General features: G+C 45.8%; 1 protein-coding gene across 2 annotated transcripts in view; it reads right to left on the bottom strand.

Moving 5' to 3' along the window:
• Positions 1 to 9,105, bottom strand: part of ERGIC3 (ERGIC and golgi 3) — a 29,238-nt gene extending 20,133 nt beyond the window's left edge. For both annotated transcript variants that reach the window (XM_072112228.1, XM_072112227.1), the window contains exons 1-4: positions 8,947 to 9,105; positions 2,728 to 2,798; positions 1,442 to 1,529; positions 528 to 647 (exon numbers count right to left, since the gene is read on the bottom strand). In XM_072112228.1, coding sequence (XP_071968329.1) covers positions 528 to 647; positions 1,442 to 1,529; positions 2,728 to 2,798; positions 8,947 to 9,034 — 367 coding nt within the window. In that variant the 5' untranslated portion in view covers positions 9,035 to 9,105. The remainder of the gene's footprint in view (positions 1 to 527; positions 648 to 1,441; positions 1,530 to 2,727; positions 2,799 to 8,946) is intronic.
• Between the last annotated feature and the right edge of the window lie 10,560 nt (positions 9,106 to 19,665).

Below are 19,665 nucleotides of genomic sequence, written 5' to 3' on the forward strand. Positions count from 1 at the left end.
ATCATGATAAACCAGGGACACTTACTCATAGATCCAGGCACCGGGACTGTGATAATCTTTTAGTATTTGTTATTTACGGCCTCCTTCCTTTTAAAATCAACGTTTAAAATTATGCCAATGAGCCTGAAGGGTGTTACCAGAGGCCCTCTGTGCTGCAGCTGTATAGCCTGTTACACTGTCTTCATCTCCCCTCAGCACTTCCCCCTCCCTCTGCCTGATGTAAACTCAGAGAGTGCGAGGGGGAAGTGTTCCTGCATAGTGTAACAGTTTGTGATGCTACAACATGGAGGGGCTCTGGTAACAGCCACACCCAGAGCCCTGCTGGCTAATTAGCATAGTTATAAAAGTTAATTTCAGAAGGAAGGAGGCCATGGATAACAAATATAAGAGGATTATATAGATTATATAGTCACGGTGCCCAAATCTATGAGTAAGTGCCCCTGGTTTATCTTGATGGTAGATTTCCTTTAACCTGATAAAGAACAGGGTAAGGGGTAATCAAATTATTTGCTTTCTACTTTTTTTACCATGCTTTTCCACTTCCGAAGACACTGGCTTCCCATCTTTATCCAACCTCTGCTTGAAGAGATTGTGCTCCACATCCAGCTGCTGCTCCCCGGCTACATCCATAGCATCTATGCTCAGATCTGCCGCAAAAACAAGTCACAAGATCTATATATAAAGCAATGATGTAGGCAATCTATATTAAATATAAATGTCTGGTAAGATACACAATAACATGTGCAGATACAAAAGGTTCCACTGATAGTATCTGTGCATGTGCTAAAGGACATCTACCATGAAACGGACGGTAGACTACTCCTATTCACATGCTCCTTAGCATTCTGTCTTCTAGGAACTTCTAATATATTCCTGAACAGCGGAATTAGGCCAAAAAAAAAAAAAAAAAAAGTTTAAAAATTATGCAAATGAGTCTAAGATGCTCTGTGTTACATCACCAGAGCTTATAATATATTCCCCTCTCCTCACTCTTCCATTCCTCATGGTCCCCGATGTCACCAACTCTCTGCCATCTGAATGGGGGCGGGAGAAGGCGGGACTGGATGATTAAGAGGGAGTGAATAAATTACAAGTAGAAGCACTAATAGGCGCTCAGGTGACCCAAGGCGGAGCACCTCAGACCAATTTGCATAATTTTTTTTTACATCCTTTCTCGGAGAAACTGCGCTGTTCTGGATTATAATAAAAGAAGTTCCTAGAAGACGAAATGCTTAAGGAGTGTGTGAGTAGGACTGGTCTATCTGATGGTAGAAGCCCTTTAGCACCAATTGTCAATGGGAGAATTGAAAAACAACCAATTTGTTGCAAGGAGAAGTCACAATGAAACTCAATCCACAGCGATGTCACATGTCATTTATTCTGGCCAAACATTTGCTAGAATATCACAAGCGGCATGACCATAACTCATGAGATTACTCACAGGCACATGGCATATGTGGAAATACTATATCGATGTTAATCTTTAACTTGTCTCCTCTAGATTTGTCAACAAATAATTCTGGATAGATCTGTAAAAGAAAAAAAAAAAAAAAGACAAATATAGATAAAAGCCTTAAACTGCAAACAAACTGCTGACAAGTTATTTCCCGTTAGACATTGTAACCACAAACAACAAAACTGATAATAAATTATTATTTTTATAGCGCCATCATAGTCTGTGGCGCTGTACAGAGGGGGACATATACAGCCAACATAAGACGTTACAGAGAAATAACATGGTCAGATGGAACGATCGGAATGACACAAGAGCTTACAACTCACGATCTATACTTAAAGGAAACCTACCATTTGATTTGATGCAGTATGAAGCAAACATACCTTGAGAATGCTGTGGCTACACTGATGCAGGATCATATATTGGTTAATCCCTGTGGTGAGTGGTTTTGCTGATAAAAGAGATACAACATTATGATAATGAAACTCTGTCCCTTCTATGGCTCCTTCAGCTCTTCTCCTAGCACTTGATTTATTCTCTGCAGGAGAGGATGATGTAATCCCTGGCTTGTGCCTGAAGGCAGAATAATCAATTGCTGCACCAACCCCCAGCTGCTATGTATGAGTGATTCAGCTCAGGTTAATTAGTCATGTCTTGATTAACCTCCATGCACAAGCTCAGTGTAATGTGTTGATCTAGGCAGCCATTGACCCAGCTTTCCCAAGGTCCTGAATGTTATAATTGTTTTTTCAGCAAAACCACTCAGCTCAGGGATTTACCAATATATGATCCTGCATCAGTGTAGCTACAGCATTCTCAGGGTATGTCTGCTTCATAATGCATCAAATCAAATGGTAGGTTTCCTTTAATCTTAGACAAAACAAGAAATAAAGAGGATGTGAGGCTCCTGCCCCTTCCTTTTATATAGGGGACTTTCACAAACAGTAAGGGCTCAAAATTGTCCAAAATGTCACAGGAATCAATGGGAGGCCTCTAGGCCTTTATTTCACAAGCAGCTTAATCCACTTGTGGGAAAGAAAAAAGACCAGATCGGGGATACAGGACACGTCAGTCAAAGTCTGAAGACAATTTTGCAATAATATTAGACTTTAAGTTCCCCTGGAAAATCTGAGTTAAATACTGTTATATGAACAGTCCTTTCAGATGCATGCACCAAACCGGTACTGGGCGAATAAGAAACGGTAAAAATGTTGTCATTTATCAGTGCATTGAGTGTACAAGCAACAAGTCACATAAAAGGGCAAACTTACTTCTTTAGTGAGAAAATACTGGAGCTCTGAGAAAAATAATATCAGCATAATAAGCCCGCTGATCACGGTAACTAAAAGACAAAAAAAAAGGTTAATTCTTAAAAGAAAAGACAAAGTTTTTGAGCCAATACATAGTTACCATTTTTATCACTGCCATTGATTTATGGCAAATGTATCTATAAGGCGTTCTTTGAACAAATGCTTAAAGGGGTTTGCCACTCTTTTACGCAAGTAGTCCATGTGCCTTGACTGCCTTCTGGATAATTCTTGAATGTACATCAATCCTGCTACTTACTCTTTTTTTACTGTGTGCAGACTCCCCATGCTTCTTTGTTTACATGTCAGAGCTCTGCTGAATAGGAGGAGCTACAGCAGCAGTGCATGACTCAAGATGTTCCCTCCCCCTCCCTTTTTCACACCTCGGTTAGTGAAGTGGGACAATAAGAAGAGGCACAGCGGGTGGCGTAATGTTAGTGGTCACAGAAGACGAGACCGCAACGAGGATGGAAAAAGCACACAGACACATACTACCGATTATCAGAGCGCACAGGCAGAGGCACGTCTGTGTGACATCACATTGTAAGCATGGGCAGAGAGCACATAGAGGTGTTTTGGCCTCACTACTGCACTGGACGTGAGTGGAGGCTGCCGCTGAACATCTTATTAATGAGGGGGGGGGGGGGGGGAGGGGGATTTGATAGCCAGCATATTAATGAGGGAGCTGCTACTGGACACTATGTATAAGGCGTATGAGTATATGTCGGTGCAGCCGATATAGATAGATATATATATATATATATATATATATATATATGTATTTTCAAGTGTAACATGCGAAACAGGGTTGGCAGTGCGATTTTAAATATATAGGAGCCCCCATCCGAAGTTTGCGTCGGGCCCACTGATATCTTGTTAAGCCACTGGCCATTAGTACGGTGAATAGCAGTGAAAGAGGACGTTGTGTTTATATGCAGAGCACAGAATGAGGAGGACAGGGAAAGACTAAAGCTCTCAAAGACACAGGAGCATATACATGCAGACATGTCTAACCCCCTTCATTTGTGCTCTTCAGCCATATTTATCCATGTTATATAGAATCATGCCAAAGCCGAGAGACTAAAATATAAAGGATTCCTTCACACTTCCAGCCAGGGGAGGCTCACCACACAAAGTGTAAAGAGACAGTGGGGAGTGAGTGGCTTCAATCCTACAAAGACTCCCAAGTAAACAAAAATATGGAATAATAAACTTTTTCCAACATTTTAGGGTTAATCTTTTTTTAACTGGACATCACAGCATGGAGTAGCTATTACCCACAGTCTGTGAACTGGCCCTAAACGGGATGGGTGGGACTCAATGTAAGGGCACCCTTATACTGTAATGCAGTGTATACAGCATAAGGCACAACAGACCCCAAGATGTTTTTAGTATTTCTATTCACCACCAAAAAAAAGGAACTGCTACTCCACAAGACGCCATTCTATGTTATTAGTGAGCACAGTGAGTACAGGTCTATCCAGAATACACACAATACACCGGGCTTAATCCTACTTCCTGCTTTACAGTGAGATAAACCAATAGTCTAAACAAATGGTGAGACGCCACGAGAGCAGCAGCAGCGTCACGCTTCACCGCTAGCTGTTTGCTCACATTAAAGCAATACGTACCCAGTCTCCTCTATTCACCTACAATAACTTGGAGTCTAGTGGTAAATTCTGGGGCACAAAGAAGAAGTTTTCCTAAACTAGAAAAATGAAAGCTAGAATTTGGTCGCTTTGTGCACTGCCAATGTCTTGCTGAAAGGGAGCTGCCTCAGAATCCGTAACAGGATGGAGAATAAGGCGTCTGATCACCGGGTGTCATACAGCACCCACCAATAGAAAGAACAGGGGTTCCATGCCGACATTTAAAGGAAACCCGTCAGAAGTTGTGACCATAGAAAGCAGACATGACCGCTTTGTTATGATGCATCTTCCATGTACCACTGCACCAGACGTCCTTCACACAACTGCAGTGCAGGCGCAATGAAAAGAGCCGAGGGTGCACATGCGCCGATATCACCCTTCTATGGAAGACATCTGATAACAGCTCATGCTCCTGTTCCACTTCTCGGCCTCTCTTGAGTTCACCTGCGCTGCACTTGTGTGAAGGACGCCTGGTGCGGCAGTATAAGGATCGTACATTGTGACCACGCTTTGGACAAAGCAGTCACGTGACTCCATTTTATGGACGGACGAAGGACCAAAGGAGCCGCTGGTAGGATTATTCTCTGTACAACAATAGCAACTTTTTGTAAAATTTTCTAAGCACATCTGCATTTATATAATTATGGACTATATGTAGCAGCCTTATTAAAATTTTAGTAGAAAGGTGGCCAACCCCTTTAAACATGGATCCAGTGCAACAAATAGTTAATATGTTAATTTCCCTTAAATGCTGTGTACTCTATCATAGGTGGACTGGGACAAAGCTGCTACCCTTCACCACCAGTGCAAGCAGTGGGAGTAACATGATCAATGAAGCAGCCACAGTGATCAGACAAGCTCCACGGTCCAAGGATAAAGCAGGGCGGAGGTCATATATGACAAGTATATATACACTCTATGCCACATAGATAATATAACACACTCAGATTACCAGAGACTACATTGTAGCAGGAAGGACAGTAGGACTGTTGGTCCTTAAACTGTAGTCATCAATGAAGACAGCTAAGTTTTAAGGATCACTAAAGCTTCTGACATCAATGAGGACAGCAGGGCTGCTAGTCCATAATCTACACCCGTCACTGAGGACAGCAGGGCTGCTAGTCCATAATCTAGACCGGTCACTGAGGACGGCAGGGCTGCTAGTCCATAATCTACACCCGTCACTGAGGACAGCAGGGCTGCTAGTCCATAATCTACACCCGTCACTGAGGAAAGCAGGGCTGCTAGTCCATAATCTACATCCGTCACTGAGGAGCAGGGCTGCTAGTCCATAATCTACACCCGTCACTGAGGACAGCAGGGCTGCTAGTCCATAATCTACACCCGTCACTGAGGAAAGCAGGGCTGCTAGTCCATAATCTACATCCGTCACTGAGGAGCAGGGCTGCTAGTCCATAATCTACACCCGTCACTGAGGACAGCAGGGCTGCTAGTCCATAATCTACACCCGTCACTGAGGAAAGCAGGGCTGCTAGTCCATAATCTACACCCGTCACTGAGGAAAGCAGGGCTGCTAGTCCATAATCTACACCCGTCACAGAGGACAGCAGGGCTGCTAGTCCATAATCTACACCCGTCACTGAGGACAGCAGGGCTGCTAGTCCATAATCTACACCCGTCACTGAGGACAGCAGGGCTGCTAGTCCATGATCTACACCCGTCACTGAGGACAGCAGGGCTGCTAGTCCATAATCCACACCCGTCACAGAGGACAGCAGGGCTGCTAGTCCATAATCTACACCCGTCACTGAGGAAAGCAGGGCTGCTAGTCCATAATCTACACCCGTCACTGAGGAAAGCAGGGCTGCTAGTCCATAATCTACACCCGTCACTGAGGACAGCAGGGCTGCTAGTCCATAATCTACACCCGTCACTGAGGAAAGCAGGGCTGCTAGTCCATAATCTACATCCGTCACTGAGGAGCAGGGCTGCTAGTCCATAATCTACACCCGTCACTGAGGACAGCAGGGCTGCTAGTCCATAATCTACACCCGTCACTGAGGAAAGCAGGGCTGCTAGTCCATAATCTACACCCGTCACTGAGGAAAGCAGGGCTGCTAGTCCATAATCTACACCCGTCACAGAGGACAGCAGGGCTGCTAGTCCATAATCTACACCCGTCACTGAGGACAGCAGGGCTGCTAGTCCATAATCTACACCCGTCACTGAGGACAGCAGGGCTGCTAGTCCATGATCTACACCCGTCACTGAGGACAGCAGGGCTGCTAGTCCATAATCCACACCCGTCACAGAGGACAGCAGGGCTGCTAGTCCATAATCTACACCCGTCACTGAGGAAAGCAGGGCTGCTAGTCCATAATCTACACCCGTCACTGAGGAAAGCAGGGCTGCTAGTCCATAATCTACACCCGTCACTGAGGACAGCAGGGCTGCTAGTCCATAATCTACACCCGTCACTGAGGAAAGCAGGGCTGCTAGTCCATAATCTACACCCGTCACTGAGGACAGCAGGGCTGCTAGTCCATGATCTACACCCGTCACTGAGGACAGCAGGGCTGCTAGTCCATAATCTACACCCGTCACTGAGGATAGCAGGGCTGCTAGTCCATAATCTACACCCGTCACTGAGGAAAGCAAGGCTGCTAGTCCATAATTTACATCCGTAACTGAGGAAAGCAAGGCTGCTAGTCCATAATTTACATCCGTAACTGAGGAAAGCAAGGCTGCTAGTCCATAATCTACACCCGTCACGGAGGATAGCAGGGCTGCTAGTCCATAATCTCCATCAGTCACGGAGGATAGCAGGGCTGCTAGTCCATAATCTACACCCGTCACTGAGGACAGCAGGGCTGCTAGTCCATAATCTACATCCGTAACTGAGGAAAGCAGGGCTGCTAGTCCATAATCTACACCCGTCACGGAGGATAGCAGGGCTGCTAGTCCATAATCTACACCCGTCACGGAGGATAGCAGGGCTGCTAGTCCATAATCTACACCCGTCACGGAGGATAGCAGGGCTGCTAGTTCATAATCTACACCCGTCACGGAGGATAGCAGGGCTGCTAGTCCATAATCTACACCCGTCACGGAGGACAGCAGGGCTGCTAGTCCATAATCTACACCCGTCACGGAGGATAGCAGGGCTGCTAGTCCATAATCTACACCCGTCACGGAGGATAGCAGGGCTGCTAGTCCATAATCTACACCCGTCACGGAGGATAGCAGGGCTGCTAGTCCATAATCTACACCCGTCACGGAGGATAGCAGGGCTGCTAGTCCATAATCTACACCCGTCACGGAGGACAGCAGGGCTGCTAGTCCATAATCTACACCCGTCACGGAGGACAGCAGGGCTGCTAGTCCATAATCTACACCCGTCACTGAGGAGAGCAGGGCTGCTAGTCCATAATCTCCATCCGTCACTGAGGAAGGCAGGGCTGCTAGTCCATAATCTCCATCCGTCACTGAGGACAGCAGGGCTGCTAGTCCATAATCTACATCCGTAACTGAGGACAGCAGGGCTATCAGTCCATAATCTCCATCAGTCACTGAGGACAGCAGGGCTGCTAGTCCATAATCTACACCCGTCACTGAGGATAGCAGGGCTGGTAATCTTTAAAAAGCATTTTACAAGGAGTAAGAATGGTATTTAATCTGAGGCCGTCAGTACCATAAGGCTAGTAGCCATGAGTGAGGGCATTAGGTCCGGCAGCGCACCCCTATAGGACTGGTACTCCTTGTCCTGTGATGTAAAACACCAGTGACAGTCCATACAGATTGTTATGTAGCTACCTTTGAGCAAGGAGTCAGGGTTCATACAGTATGAATGAGCACCACGCATGCTCCCCCGTCCCGCCAGCACCCCTGTATACTCCTCCCGTCCCGCCAGCACCCCTGTATACTCCTCCCGTCCCGCCAGCACCCCTGTATACTCCTCCCGTCCCGCCAGCACCCCTGTATACTCCTCCCGCCAGCACCCTGTATACTCCTCCCGCCAGCACCCTGTATACTCCTCCCGCCAGCACCCTGTATACTCCTCCCGCCAGCACCCTGTATACTCCTCCCGCCAGCACCCTGTATACTCCTCCCGCCAGCACCCTGTATACTCCTCCCGCCAGTACCCTGTATACTCCTCCTGCCAGTACCCTGTATACTCCTCCTGCCAGTACCCTGTATACTCCTCCCGCCAGTACCCTGTATACTCCTCCCGCCAGTACCCTGTATACTCCTCCCGCCAGTACCCTGTATACTCCTCCCGCCAGTACCCTGTATACTCCTCCCGCCAGTACCCTGTATACTCCTCCCGCCAGTACCCTGTATACTCCTCCCGCCAGTACCCTGTATACTCCTCCCACCAGCACCCTGTATACTCCTCCCGCCAGCACCCTGTATACTCCTCCTGCCAGCACCCTGTATACTCCTCCTGCCAGCACCCTGTATACTCCTCCTGCCAGTACCGTGCTCCCCTCTCCTCCTGTCAGTGAGTGGCAGCAGCTGCTGCGGAGGACCCGGGGCTCTCCCCGCTCCTCCATGCACTGGGCCCCGTCCTCACCCACTGCTCCGCCGCACGTCTTCACTCGAAAATCTTCCAACGTTTTAGGATAAGCATCAAATTGCCGGAGCCGGTGAAACGCCTCCATCTTCTCAACCGGAAGCAGACAGCCAGCCCAGCACTTCCGGGTCCATTCACTATAGGTCCTAATGTCATTGGTTAGAGTGGCAGCCAATAACACAGCAGCACTCAGCAGGCGCATGCGCAACTCACTACAACTAGAGTTAGACACTTAGATAGCCGACGTCACAGCCTCATTGAGGAGGCCGGCAGGAGCGCATGCGCGTTGTGGCTTTCTTTCACAGCCTAATTTGGCTCTGGCGCCACCAAGCGGCTAAAATTGGTCATTGCCAGTAGATAAATGTTTCTATAGTTGTTACAAATAATACAGAATGTAAGGACTTTACTGTGGAAAACGCTTCACAAAAAGTTTTTGTATGGAAATTAGAAAATAGATTTTATGGCTTTTTTAAATTCTAAAATGTGTGAAGATCCATCTAAATGTGTAAACTAGGACCAACTTTTTATTTGCAGACGATTATGTCTTTATGAGCCATTTTCCAGGATCGTTGCGTCACACAGCGCTCATCTCTCCACAGTGCAGGCTGCAGGCTGTGTCCCCCCAGCTACCTGTCTGTAGCCCCTCTGAAATTGTCCTCCCAGCACCCCTCATATTAAAGCCCCCTCTTATTGTGTCCTCCCAGCAACCCTCATATTAAAGCCCCCTCGTAGGTCAACCTCATATTGTACTCCCAGCAGCTTCCCATTTTATTATGCCCCCCTTAATGTGCCCTTCCCTTAACAGCTCCCCCTTATTATGCCCCCATACTAGCAGCTCCCCCTGTTATTGTTCCCCCCCAGCAGCTCTCAATCCTATTGTACTCCCATATTGTGCAGCTCTCCCTGTTATTGTGCCCCCACCTGCAGCTCCCCCTGTTATTGTACCCCCTTATTGTGCAGCTCCCCCTGTTATTGTACCCCTCAGCAGCTCCCCCTGTTATTGTACTCCATTATTGTGCAGCTACCCCTCATATTGTGCTCCCCACCAGCAGCCCCCCCTGGTATTGTGCCCCCTCAATAAGATAATAAACACATGTACTCACCTTTCCTTGTTCCCCCGCAGCAGCTCCTCTTTCCTGGAACAGAGAAGTTGCACTTTGGACATTTGTGAACATTCCCCTGTGCAAACTCAACACTTCTTACTTTCTTTTTTATTAATGGTTAACCTACATTAAAGTATAGTGTTTTCCTATATACATTGTGTTTATTATTACTGTATCTGTATAGACTAGTTCAAAGGGTTAATGAACATTGTGAGACATTTCTGAGCTTGACCTTTATAGAATGACAGCTGCTGCCTGGAAGTTGTTTACTACTTTAGAGTCTTCCTGCCATAGAATATTATGGGGACTCAATGTAAGTCTATTGGAAAATGCTTTATAATTTTTTATGATTTTATATAATTTTGTTAGAACCTAAGGTATATTAGGATAACAGTCTTAGTCCCTAGTGTTTTTTAGTTAGGGAACAGAGCTTGGAGGAGAAGACTGACAGTCTACCTGAGCAACTAGAAGAAGAAGCTGAGACAGGGATACTCTGCCATAGACCCTGGACTCCTAGACTGTGGCCAGGCTTCTGAAAAAGAAAGGGACAGCTAGCCCAGGCCTTTCCTCAGCACTGACCCTTCTTCTGCCAGGAAGGAGATCATCCCTTTGATTTGCCTGTGTTGCTTTGTATCTGAATTTCCTCAGGCCAACTGACTTATTTCCCATTGGGGTGCACCATGATTTACCATCCCTGCTGAAGAGCAGCAACACATAGGGGCTAATTTACTAAGGGCCCGTGGCCGCATTTCCGTCGGGTTTTCCGACGTTTTCGTGGATCGCGGCTGGGATTGCGTCGCAGGGGATCAGATTTTGGCGTATCAGCACCGGCTTTCACACGACACAAATCGGGGGGGCGGGCCATCAGATGATCCGACGGTTCGGACAATGGGCGGGTTTTAACAAATCAATTTGTGTCGCAAGCCAAGCACTTACATGCATCGGGAGGAAGATGGTGAACTCTGGCGGACCTGGGAGGGGAAACGACACATGCAGGAACTCGGCACACGATCTTCATGAATCGTGGCAGATGGGCATTCCGGCGGACAACGCACCTCGGGGATCGTGCAGGGACCAGGTAAGTAAATGTGCCCCATAGTGACACCTTGACGGGGCTTGGTGGATCCAGAATAGCGTTGGGGCCACCCATAACCCGGGCACTGCATATGTAGCAGTGAAACCGTCAGGAAGGGATGACATCATAAGATGATGATGTCCTGGTACATACCTCCCACTGGCTGGACAGTGGGAAAGAGTCCGAAACCAATACACTTACCCGGGCACCGTGACTGTGATACTACTTATATTTGTTATCCATGGCCTCCCTCTTTCTAGAATCAAGTTTAAAAGTATGCTAATGAGCTAGAAGGGCTCCTGGTGGTTGTTACCAAAGTCCCTTCTGTGCTGTAGCTTCACAGGCTGTTACACTGTCCCCCTCCTCCTCTGCTCATTCAGCACTTACCCCAGTCTCCTGTATTCTCTCATAGTGGGATGGGGCATGTACTCTTTAACAGCACGGTTTAACAGCCTATCACAGGAGGCAACAAGATCAATGCCAAAATTGTGATGCAGGTGTGGGCTTTGCTGGGGAGTATAAAGATAACAACTTAAATAGGTGCCAGCACTGATCACGGATGTTACCATGGGGGTTTGGGTAGGACTGAGGTCCAGGTTCATGTTCTACAAACCTGAACCCGCAATGTTTGGTATTACCTGAATATTTGATTTTACTTATGACGAGGAAGTCCAAAATCCTGGAAATTCTAGGCAGTGAAATAAAAATTAAAGTAATACCCACCTCCCCCACATTGGTTTCTAACTACATGGATTACATACAGCAGCGGAACATTGATACAGCACTTGAACCAAGATTATTGCATAGATACGTTATCAGAACCAATTGCAGCAGGTGTCGTGGCCCACTGGTGGCTCCACTGGTACACCAGTCTTTGCTTGTCTTGACATTTCAGAATCACTTAGAAAATAGACATAAAAACCAAGCTGGAGTGCAGGGACGAGATGTCCGGTGCTCCTGGATGCTAATTATGCACGCCTCTTGCTCCTCCCATGCTGGGAGAGGAAGGTGACATTATGCAGGGGGCATGATCAGTGGTGTAACAAGACTCTACTGGGCCCTGGTGCAAACTTTGGATTGGGGCCCCAATATACCTAAGCTCTCACTACCACCCCTGTCCCCCACATTACACTTGAGAATACACATATATGCGACACAGAATTATACTCATAGAACCAGACTCCTTATACACCTTATTTTTACTGCTAGAAGCCTCCCTTATTCCAGCAGCTCTTATTAAAGAAATGCTCACAGCAGCCCCCTTAATGAAATGTCCACAGAGACCCCCTTAATGATATGCTCATAGCAGCCCCCTTAATGAAATGGCAGCAGTCAACCTCTTAAAGGAAACCTACCACCACGGATCTACCTATTAAGGTAGATCCAGTGGTAGGTGCATCTAACGAATGGCCTTGATATGCAAATTTGATATGCTACACGGCGCGGCTACTACACGCCCCAGTAGCCTCTTTGATCCTCCTACCAAGACATCTTCAGCGCCCAGCTCCTTGTAGCACTCGTCCGTGAAGCCGGAGTTCTGCGCATGCGCAGTAGCTCTGGCTTTGGAGCCGAGATCGCACAGCCGCTGGCCTGTGTTCTGCGCGCAGCTCCTTGTAGCTGCGCACTGAAGATATCTGGTAGGAGGATTAAAGAGACTACTGGAGAGTGGAGTAGCCGCACCTTATGGCCTCAGCTATGGCTACTCCATACATTTGTTAGATGCACCTACCACCGGATCTACCTTAATAGGTAGGTCCGTAGTGGTAGGTTTCCTTTAATGAAATGGCAGCAGAGACCCCTTAATGAGATGGCAACAGAGGCCCCCTTAATAAAATGGCAGCAGTAGCCTCCTTAATGAAAAGGCAGGAGTAGTTCCCTTAATAAGATGGCAGCATCTCTCCCCCGCTTTCTATGTCTATTTTCTAGATGTTCCCTGTGTGTCAAGACCGCTGGGATCAAGATGAAGAGGACTGTAGCTAAGTATTTTCAGTGTTTTTTTTTTTTGCTTTTTCATACTGGTTCATTTCCTTTAATAGATTGCGGATGTACAGTAACCATAGGTTCACTTTACTGCTATCCAGTGCATTCTTTTAAAAGGCAGGATGTAGAGTTCTGTCTGGTACTCTATTTACATTATTAGCCATACTGACCTTGGTTCAGTGGTTAGCATTACAGCCTTGCAGTGCAGGAGCCTTGGGTTCAAGTCCCATCCAGGTCAACATCTGAATTGGGGCTTATTTAAGGGTCCCGAAGCCGCTTTTTCGTTGGGTTTCCTGACTTTTCGGGGATTGTGTCACATGCGATCGGATTGTGCCCCAATCGCGCCGGCTTTCACACCACACAAATCGGGGGATGAGCCATCAGGCGATCCGACTAAGCGCGGGATTTAACATTTAAATATGTATTGCAAGCCCAAGCACTTACATGCACCAGAAAGAAGAAGGTGAACTTCGGCGGACCTGTTCGGGGAAGCGACACATGCAGGATATCGGGCACATGATCTACGTGGATCGCAGCACAGTGCATTGTCGTCAGAGAGTCCGGAACGTGGAACGTGAGTTTGCATGTTCGCTCTATGTTTGCGGGGGTGTCTTCTGGTTTCCACCCACACTTTAAAACATACTGTTAGGTTGCTCACCATAAAAACTTCTTCTTTATTTTGTCTTCATATAAATAGTATGGTGGCACAGGCAAGACAGGGTAGGGGTGGGAGCAGGGGGTAACACAAGGCAACAGCCGTTTCGCGCCGTCCGGCGCTTTCTCTAGCCTCCATGAAGTGGCGTCCACACCTGATATTTAAACTAACAGGTAGGGCGTCACTTCCTTGCAGCCTAGCAACCAAAGACGCTCTTGGTCAAGAGCGTAGAAACACTATGTTTATAAAGAGCGTTGTGCAAAACGAGCTAAAAACAATTGCATTAGCGGAGAAATCGAATTTTCCTATATAACGGGTATAGAAAGCTATTAAATAGACCATATTTGTATTAAACTAAGGAATATGTGGTATCGACATATCGAGGAGGTATGCAAATTTCTTTCACGTTTTTTTCTAGCGAATGCGACTAGACTACAGAACAGTATAGACCATAGCACAGGATAGCATAAACATGTACAACATTTGTTCAATTACAGGAAGACTCCCATGTCGTTTTTATCATTAAGACCTAGGGGGCCCATTGCATTGGTTCTCATGATCCACCGTGCCTCCCTTCTCAAAAGGTCCCTGTGGCGATCCCCACCGTTAGGTGGTACTGGTACGTATTCTATACAGCCAAAACGAAGTGTTTGTGTACTACCTCCATGTATTCTGTTCATGTGCTCAATGAGTCTTGGAGCGCCCTTACCGCTTTTTATTGAGTAACAATGTTCGCTAAATCTGATGTATAAGGGGCGTATTGTTTTTCCTATATAGAAAAGTCCACATGGACATATGATCACATAAACCACGAATTTTGATTTACAGGAGAAAAACTGACGTAATGGTATGTCAATGCCACCCAAACGAAGGTACTTGGCTCTTATGTTTTGATCGCAATGTCTGCACTGGCCACATTTAAAATTGCCAGTAGGAGTCATTTTGCTTAACCAATTGTCCCTAGGGGGTGGTAAGCGGCTGCGTACCAGTATATCTTTTATACTTTTACTTCGTCTGAAGGAGATGAGGGGAGGTGCTGCGGTGAGTTCCCTCAGTAGGGGATCTTCAGCCAACATGTACCAATTTTTATATATAGTGTTTTTAATTTTTTGGGCTGTGGGGCTGTAATTGAACGTGAAAGTGAAACGTCTTGAGTTATGCTGCTTTCTCCTAATGTGCTTGGGGTACCAGTACCACCTAACGGTGGGGATCGCCACAGGGACCTTTTGAGAAGGGAGGCACGGTGGATCATGAGAACCAATGCAATGGGCCCCCTAGGTCTTAATGATAAAAACGACATGGGAGTCTTCCTGTAATTGAACAAATGTTGTACATGTTTATGCTATCCTGTGCTATGGTCTATACTGTTCTGTAGTCTAGTCGCATTCGCTAGAAAAAAACGTGAAAGAAATTTGCATACCTCCTCGATATGTCGATACCACATATTCCTTAGTTTAATACAAATATGGTCTATTTAATAGCTTTCTATACCCGTTATATAGGAAAATTCGATTTCTCCGCTAATGCAATTGTTTTTAGCTCGTTTTGCACAACGCTCTTTATAAACATAGTGTTTCTACGCTCTTGACCAAGAGCGTCTTTGGTTGCTAGGCTGCAAGGAAGTGACGCCCTACCTGTTAGTTTAAATATCAGGTGTGGACGCCACTTCATGGAGGCTAGAGAAAGCGCCGGACGGCGCGAAACGGCTGTTGCCTTGTGTTACCCCCTGTTCCCACCCCTACCCTGTCTTGCCTGTGCCACCATACTATTTATATGAAGACAAAATAAAGAAGAAGTTTTTATGGTGAGTGGCCGCGTTTCTTCTTTTTTCTTTCAAATGTGATTCAATGGACTGTTTTCTGCCATACGTTGAGCACCACCATTATACTTCTATCACAACGGACGTCATCTCAAGTTAATGCATCACTATATCCATATATTGCTGTAAAGTGTCCTAGATAGTGCCCCTTCTTACTCTTCTTTTTGCGGATCCACTGTACCTTTCTACAAAAGAAGGAGAGCACATCTAGAAAACAACTGTTTTTTCTTTTCGAAATGGAGAATATTGCAATTGATTCTAATAATATTGAGATGACTGAAGACGTGGCTTTGCAGACAGGTAGAGAGGACGCAGGGGAGTTTTTTGCTCAATGTAACCAAAAAGACGAACTACAGGTTCTGAGCACAAAGGTCCTTGAGCAAAGGATTTTTAATTTGGCAGAACGCGAAGTACGAATTTTCTGGACCGTCAATTCTCTGCGCTCCTATGATGCCAGTAATAGAGTCCCAAGGGGACTCAGAGTGTTTAAAAACGCCTCACAATTTAAAGATGATCCCGCTTTTTTGGCAGAGTGGAAAAAACTTCACCTCGACCACTCTCTGAGCCTAATGAGACTCGTGCTATCTAGGAACGAAAAGGAATATGTGTCGGTGACAGAAGAATTATGCAAAACAAAATTAGAACTAAGGACAAGACTAACAGAGCAACAATTCACCACGTTCATCAAAAAACTGGAAAAACGCCTTGTACCTATCCAAGCAGAAGTAAAGGAAAAGAAAAAAGACAAATTCATAAGAGACAAACACGACTTTGACAACGACAATATCTTCGATTGGGGCAGTCAGAGACAAATCAAAATCCGCAAAAGGTTTAACAGTAAAAAGAAGCCTAGCGACTATTGGACAACTGACTCCGATTCGAGTGTCTCCGACGAAGGAACTGGAAATCGAGTGCAAAATCCACAACCTGAGCCACCTACAAGCACAGAAAAGAGCGGCCCTTTAGGAAAAGCACGAGGAGGGGGCGCGGAAAAAAGGGCAAGGAAAAAAGAGGAAGCAAGTATCGTGGCGACAATAGGAGAAAGAACCCTGAGTGCGGCAGAAAGAGAGACTAATGACGATGGCTTACTAGTGATTAATCTTACAAATATTGATTTAAGTCCTGCATGCATTTCAGTGTTGTCTAAAGGCCTTGGGTTTTGTCTCACTAATGAATTCGATTTCGTTGATTTTGAAATAGATCTCTTCAAGAGTGTACGTAACATTAATCTGAAGAGGTTTTTTTCAATAAGCGAGACTAGAAGTAGGAGCTCCGTAACACCTGAAGTACGTGCCCCCAAAAAAGAAGGAGAACAACCAGTACAAATAGGTCCCCTCGGATTTATGGTAAACGAACCACTAGATTCACAAGATAAAGAACTTCTACTGTCCCTTATGGACTTAGAAGAACAAGACACCCCCAACCCCGGCCCCGAGACAGAAGTCGGTTTCAGAGGCGGAAATAAATCTAGATTTAATCCCCCCATCCCACCAGGCGGAGCGTTAGATCAATTCTATAAGAGAGTCTTGCAGAGCATGAAAGCTCTAATATACAAAAAAGACGAAGACAACCTAACTAAGAATGAAAAAACAGCTCTAAAATGGTTAAAAGATAATGAGACCCTAGTAATTAAAAGGGCAGATAAAGGGGGTAACGCAGTAGTTATGTCCCGGGACTATTATAAAAAAGAAGCATACAGGCAACTCAACAATTCTAGTGTCTATCAAAAACTACCATCAGATCCCACCTTTAAAATTAGAGCGAACTTGTGTGCCCTCCTCAGAAAAGGCATTGAGAAAGACCTATTGAGCAAAACCTTTGCAGAAAAACTCCTTCCGTCGCATCCACAAAAACCAGGGTGGTATTTCCTCCCAAAAATTCATAAAACCCTACAGTCACCTCCAGGGCGCCCTATCGTAGCTGGAGTGGGTTCCATTACGGAGCCCCTTTCTAGATACGTGGATTGGATCTTAAGACCAGTTTTACATGAGATCCCCACGTACCTAAAAGACACAAATGATTTTCTTCGGAATTTAGAAAATGTCCCATGGCAGGATGGCTTCAAATTAGCCACAATAGACGTGGAAAGCCTCTACACTAGAATCCCCCATGATATAGGGATAGAGGCAGTGAAAAAAGTACTGCTTAATTCTAATCGGAACATCAGTCTCGTGGATTTTATATGCGATGCTATTCGCTTCATCCTTACTAATAACACCTTTCAATTTGAGAACCAGTGGTTTAAGCAAATCGATGGCACAGCCATGGGCACGCCCATGGCGTGCACATACGCCAATGTTTTCCTAGCCGTATTCGAAGACAAATATGTCTTCTCAACAAAAAATCGCTTTGCTAAGTTTATACATTGTTTTTTAAGATATGTGGATGACATTTTCGTGGTGTGGTCAGGTACAGAAGAAATGTTTCAAGAATTTATGTCATATATCAATGATAATGCTATGAATATGCTGTTTACCTATAAAATTGCAGAGACACAATGTGAATTTCTAGATGTACTGGTACAGGTTAAAGACTCTTCTCTATCCACCACTGTCTTTAGAAAGGATACAGCCACAAATAGCCTCCTACACCACGAGAGTTATCATCCACAACATGTTAAAACTTCTGTTCCATATAGCCAGTTCGTCCGCTTAAGGCTAAATTCACACTGCCGTGAGCCCGCCGCACCGTAGTACGGCGGGCTCACGGCAGCGCGGGGAGAGGAGGAGGAGGTGAGCGCAGCTCACCCCCGCCCCTCTCCATAGAAACTAATGGCGCACGGCGCCGTAATACGGGGAAAGATAGGACAGGTCCTATCTTTCCCCGGGCTACGGAGCGGTACGGTGCCGCACGTGTGCTGCACCGTACCGCTCCCGTACAGGGCCGTGAGCCCATAGGAGTGTATGGGGGATGTATATCGGCCGCATATACGTCGGCCGTATATACGTCCCCCATACTGTAGTGTGAATGTAGCCTAAGGCGGATAAATAGTAGTGAAGAATCCTTTCTGGCACAAGCAGATGATCTCAGGGGGAGACTCCTAAAAAGAGGGTACCCCCCTAAGACCGTCGAAGAAGCTTTTCAAAAAGCAGTAACTCTTAAACGTGAGAATTTGCTACACCCCAAGCACATTAGGAGAAAGCAGCATAACTCAAGACGTTTCACTTTCACGTTCAATTACAGCCCCACAGCCCAAAAAATTAAAAACACTATATATAAAAATTGGTACATGTTGGCTGAAGATCCCCTACTGAGGGAACTCACCGCAGCACCTCCCCTCATCTCCTTCAGACGAAGTAAAAGTATAAAAGATATACTGGTACGCAGCCGCTTACCACCCCCTAGGGACAATTGGTTAAGCAAAATGACTCCTACTGGCAATTTTAAATGTGGCCAGTGCAGACATTGCGATCAAAACATAAGAGCCAAGTACCTTCGTTTGGGTGGCATTGACATACCATTACGTCAGTTTTTCTCCTGTAAATCAAAATTCGTGGTTTATGTGATCATATGTCCATGTGGACTTTTCTACATAGGAAAAACAATACGCCCCTTATACATCAGATTTAGCGAACATTGTTACTCAATAAAAAGCGGTAAGGGCGCTCCAAGACTCATTGAGCACATGAACAGAATACATGGAGGTAGTACACAAACACTTCGTTTTGGCTGTATAGAATACGTACCAGTACCACCTAACGGTGGGGATCGCCACAGGGACCTTTTGAGAAGGGAGGCACGGTGGATCATGAGAACCAATGCAATGGGCCCCCTAGGTCTTAATGATAAAAACGACATGGGAGTCTTCCTGTAATTGAACAAATGTTGTACATGTTTATGCTATCCTGTGCTATGGTCTATACTGTTCTGTAGTCTAGTCGCATTCGCTAGAAAAAAACGTGAAAGAAATTTGCATACCTCCTCGATATGTCGATACCACATATTCCTTAGTTTAATACAAATATGGTCTATTTAATAGCTTTCTATACCCGTTATATAGGAAAATTCGATTTCTCCGCTAATGCAATTGTTTTTAGCTCGTTTTGCACAACGCTCTTTATAAACATAGTGTTTCTACGCTCTTGAC

Source organism: Engystomops pustulosus, chromosome 6 (assembly GCF_040894005.1).
Source record: "Engystomops pustulosus chromosome 6, aEngPut4.maternal, whole genome shotgun sequence".
In the NCBI taxonomy this organism is placed as follows: domain Eukaryota; kingdom Metazoa; phylum Chordata; class Amphibia; order Anura; family Leptodactylidae; genus Engystomops; species Engystomops pustulosus.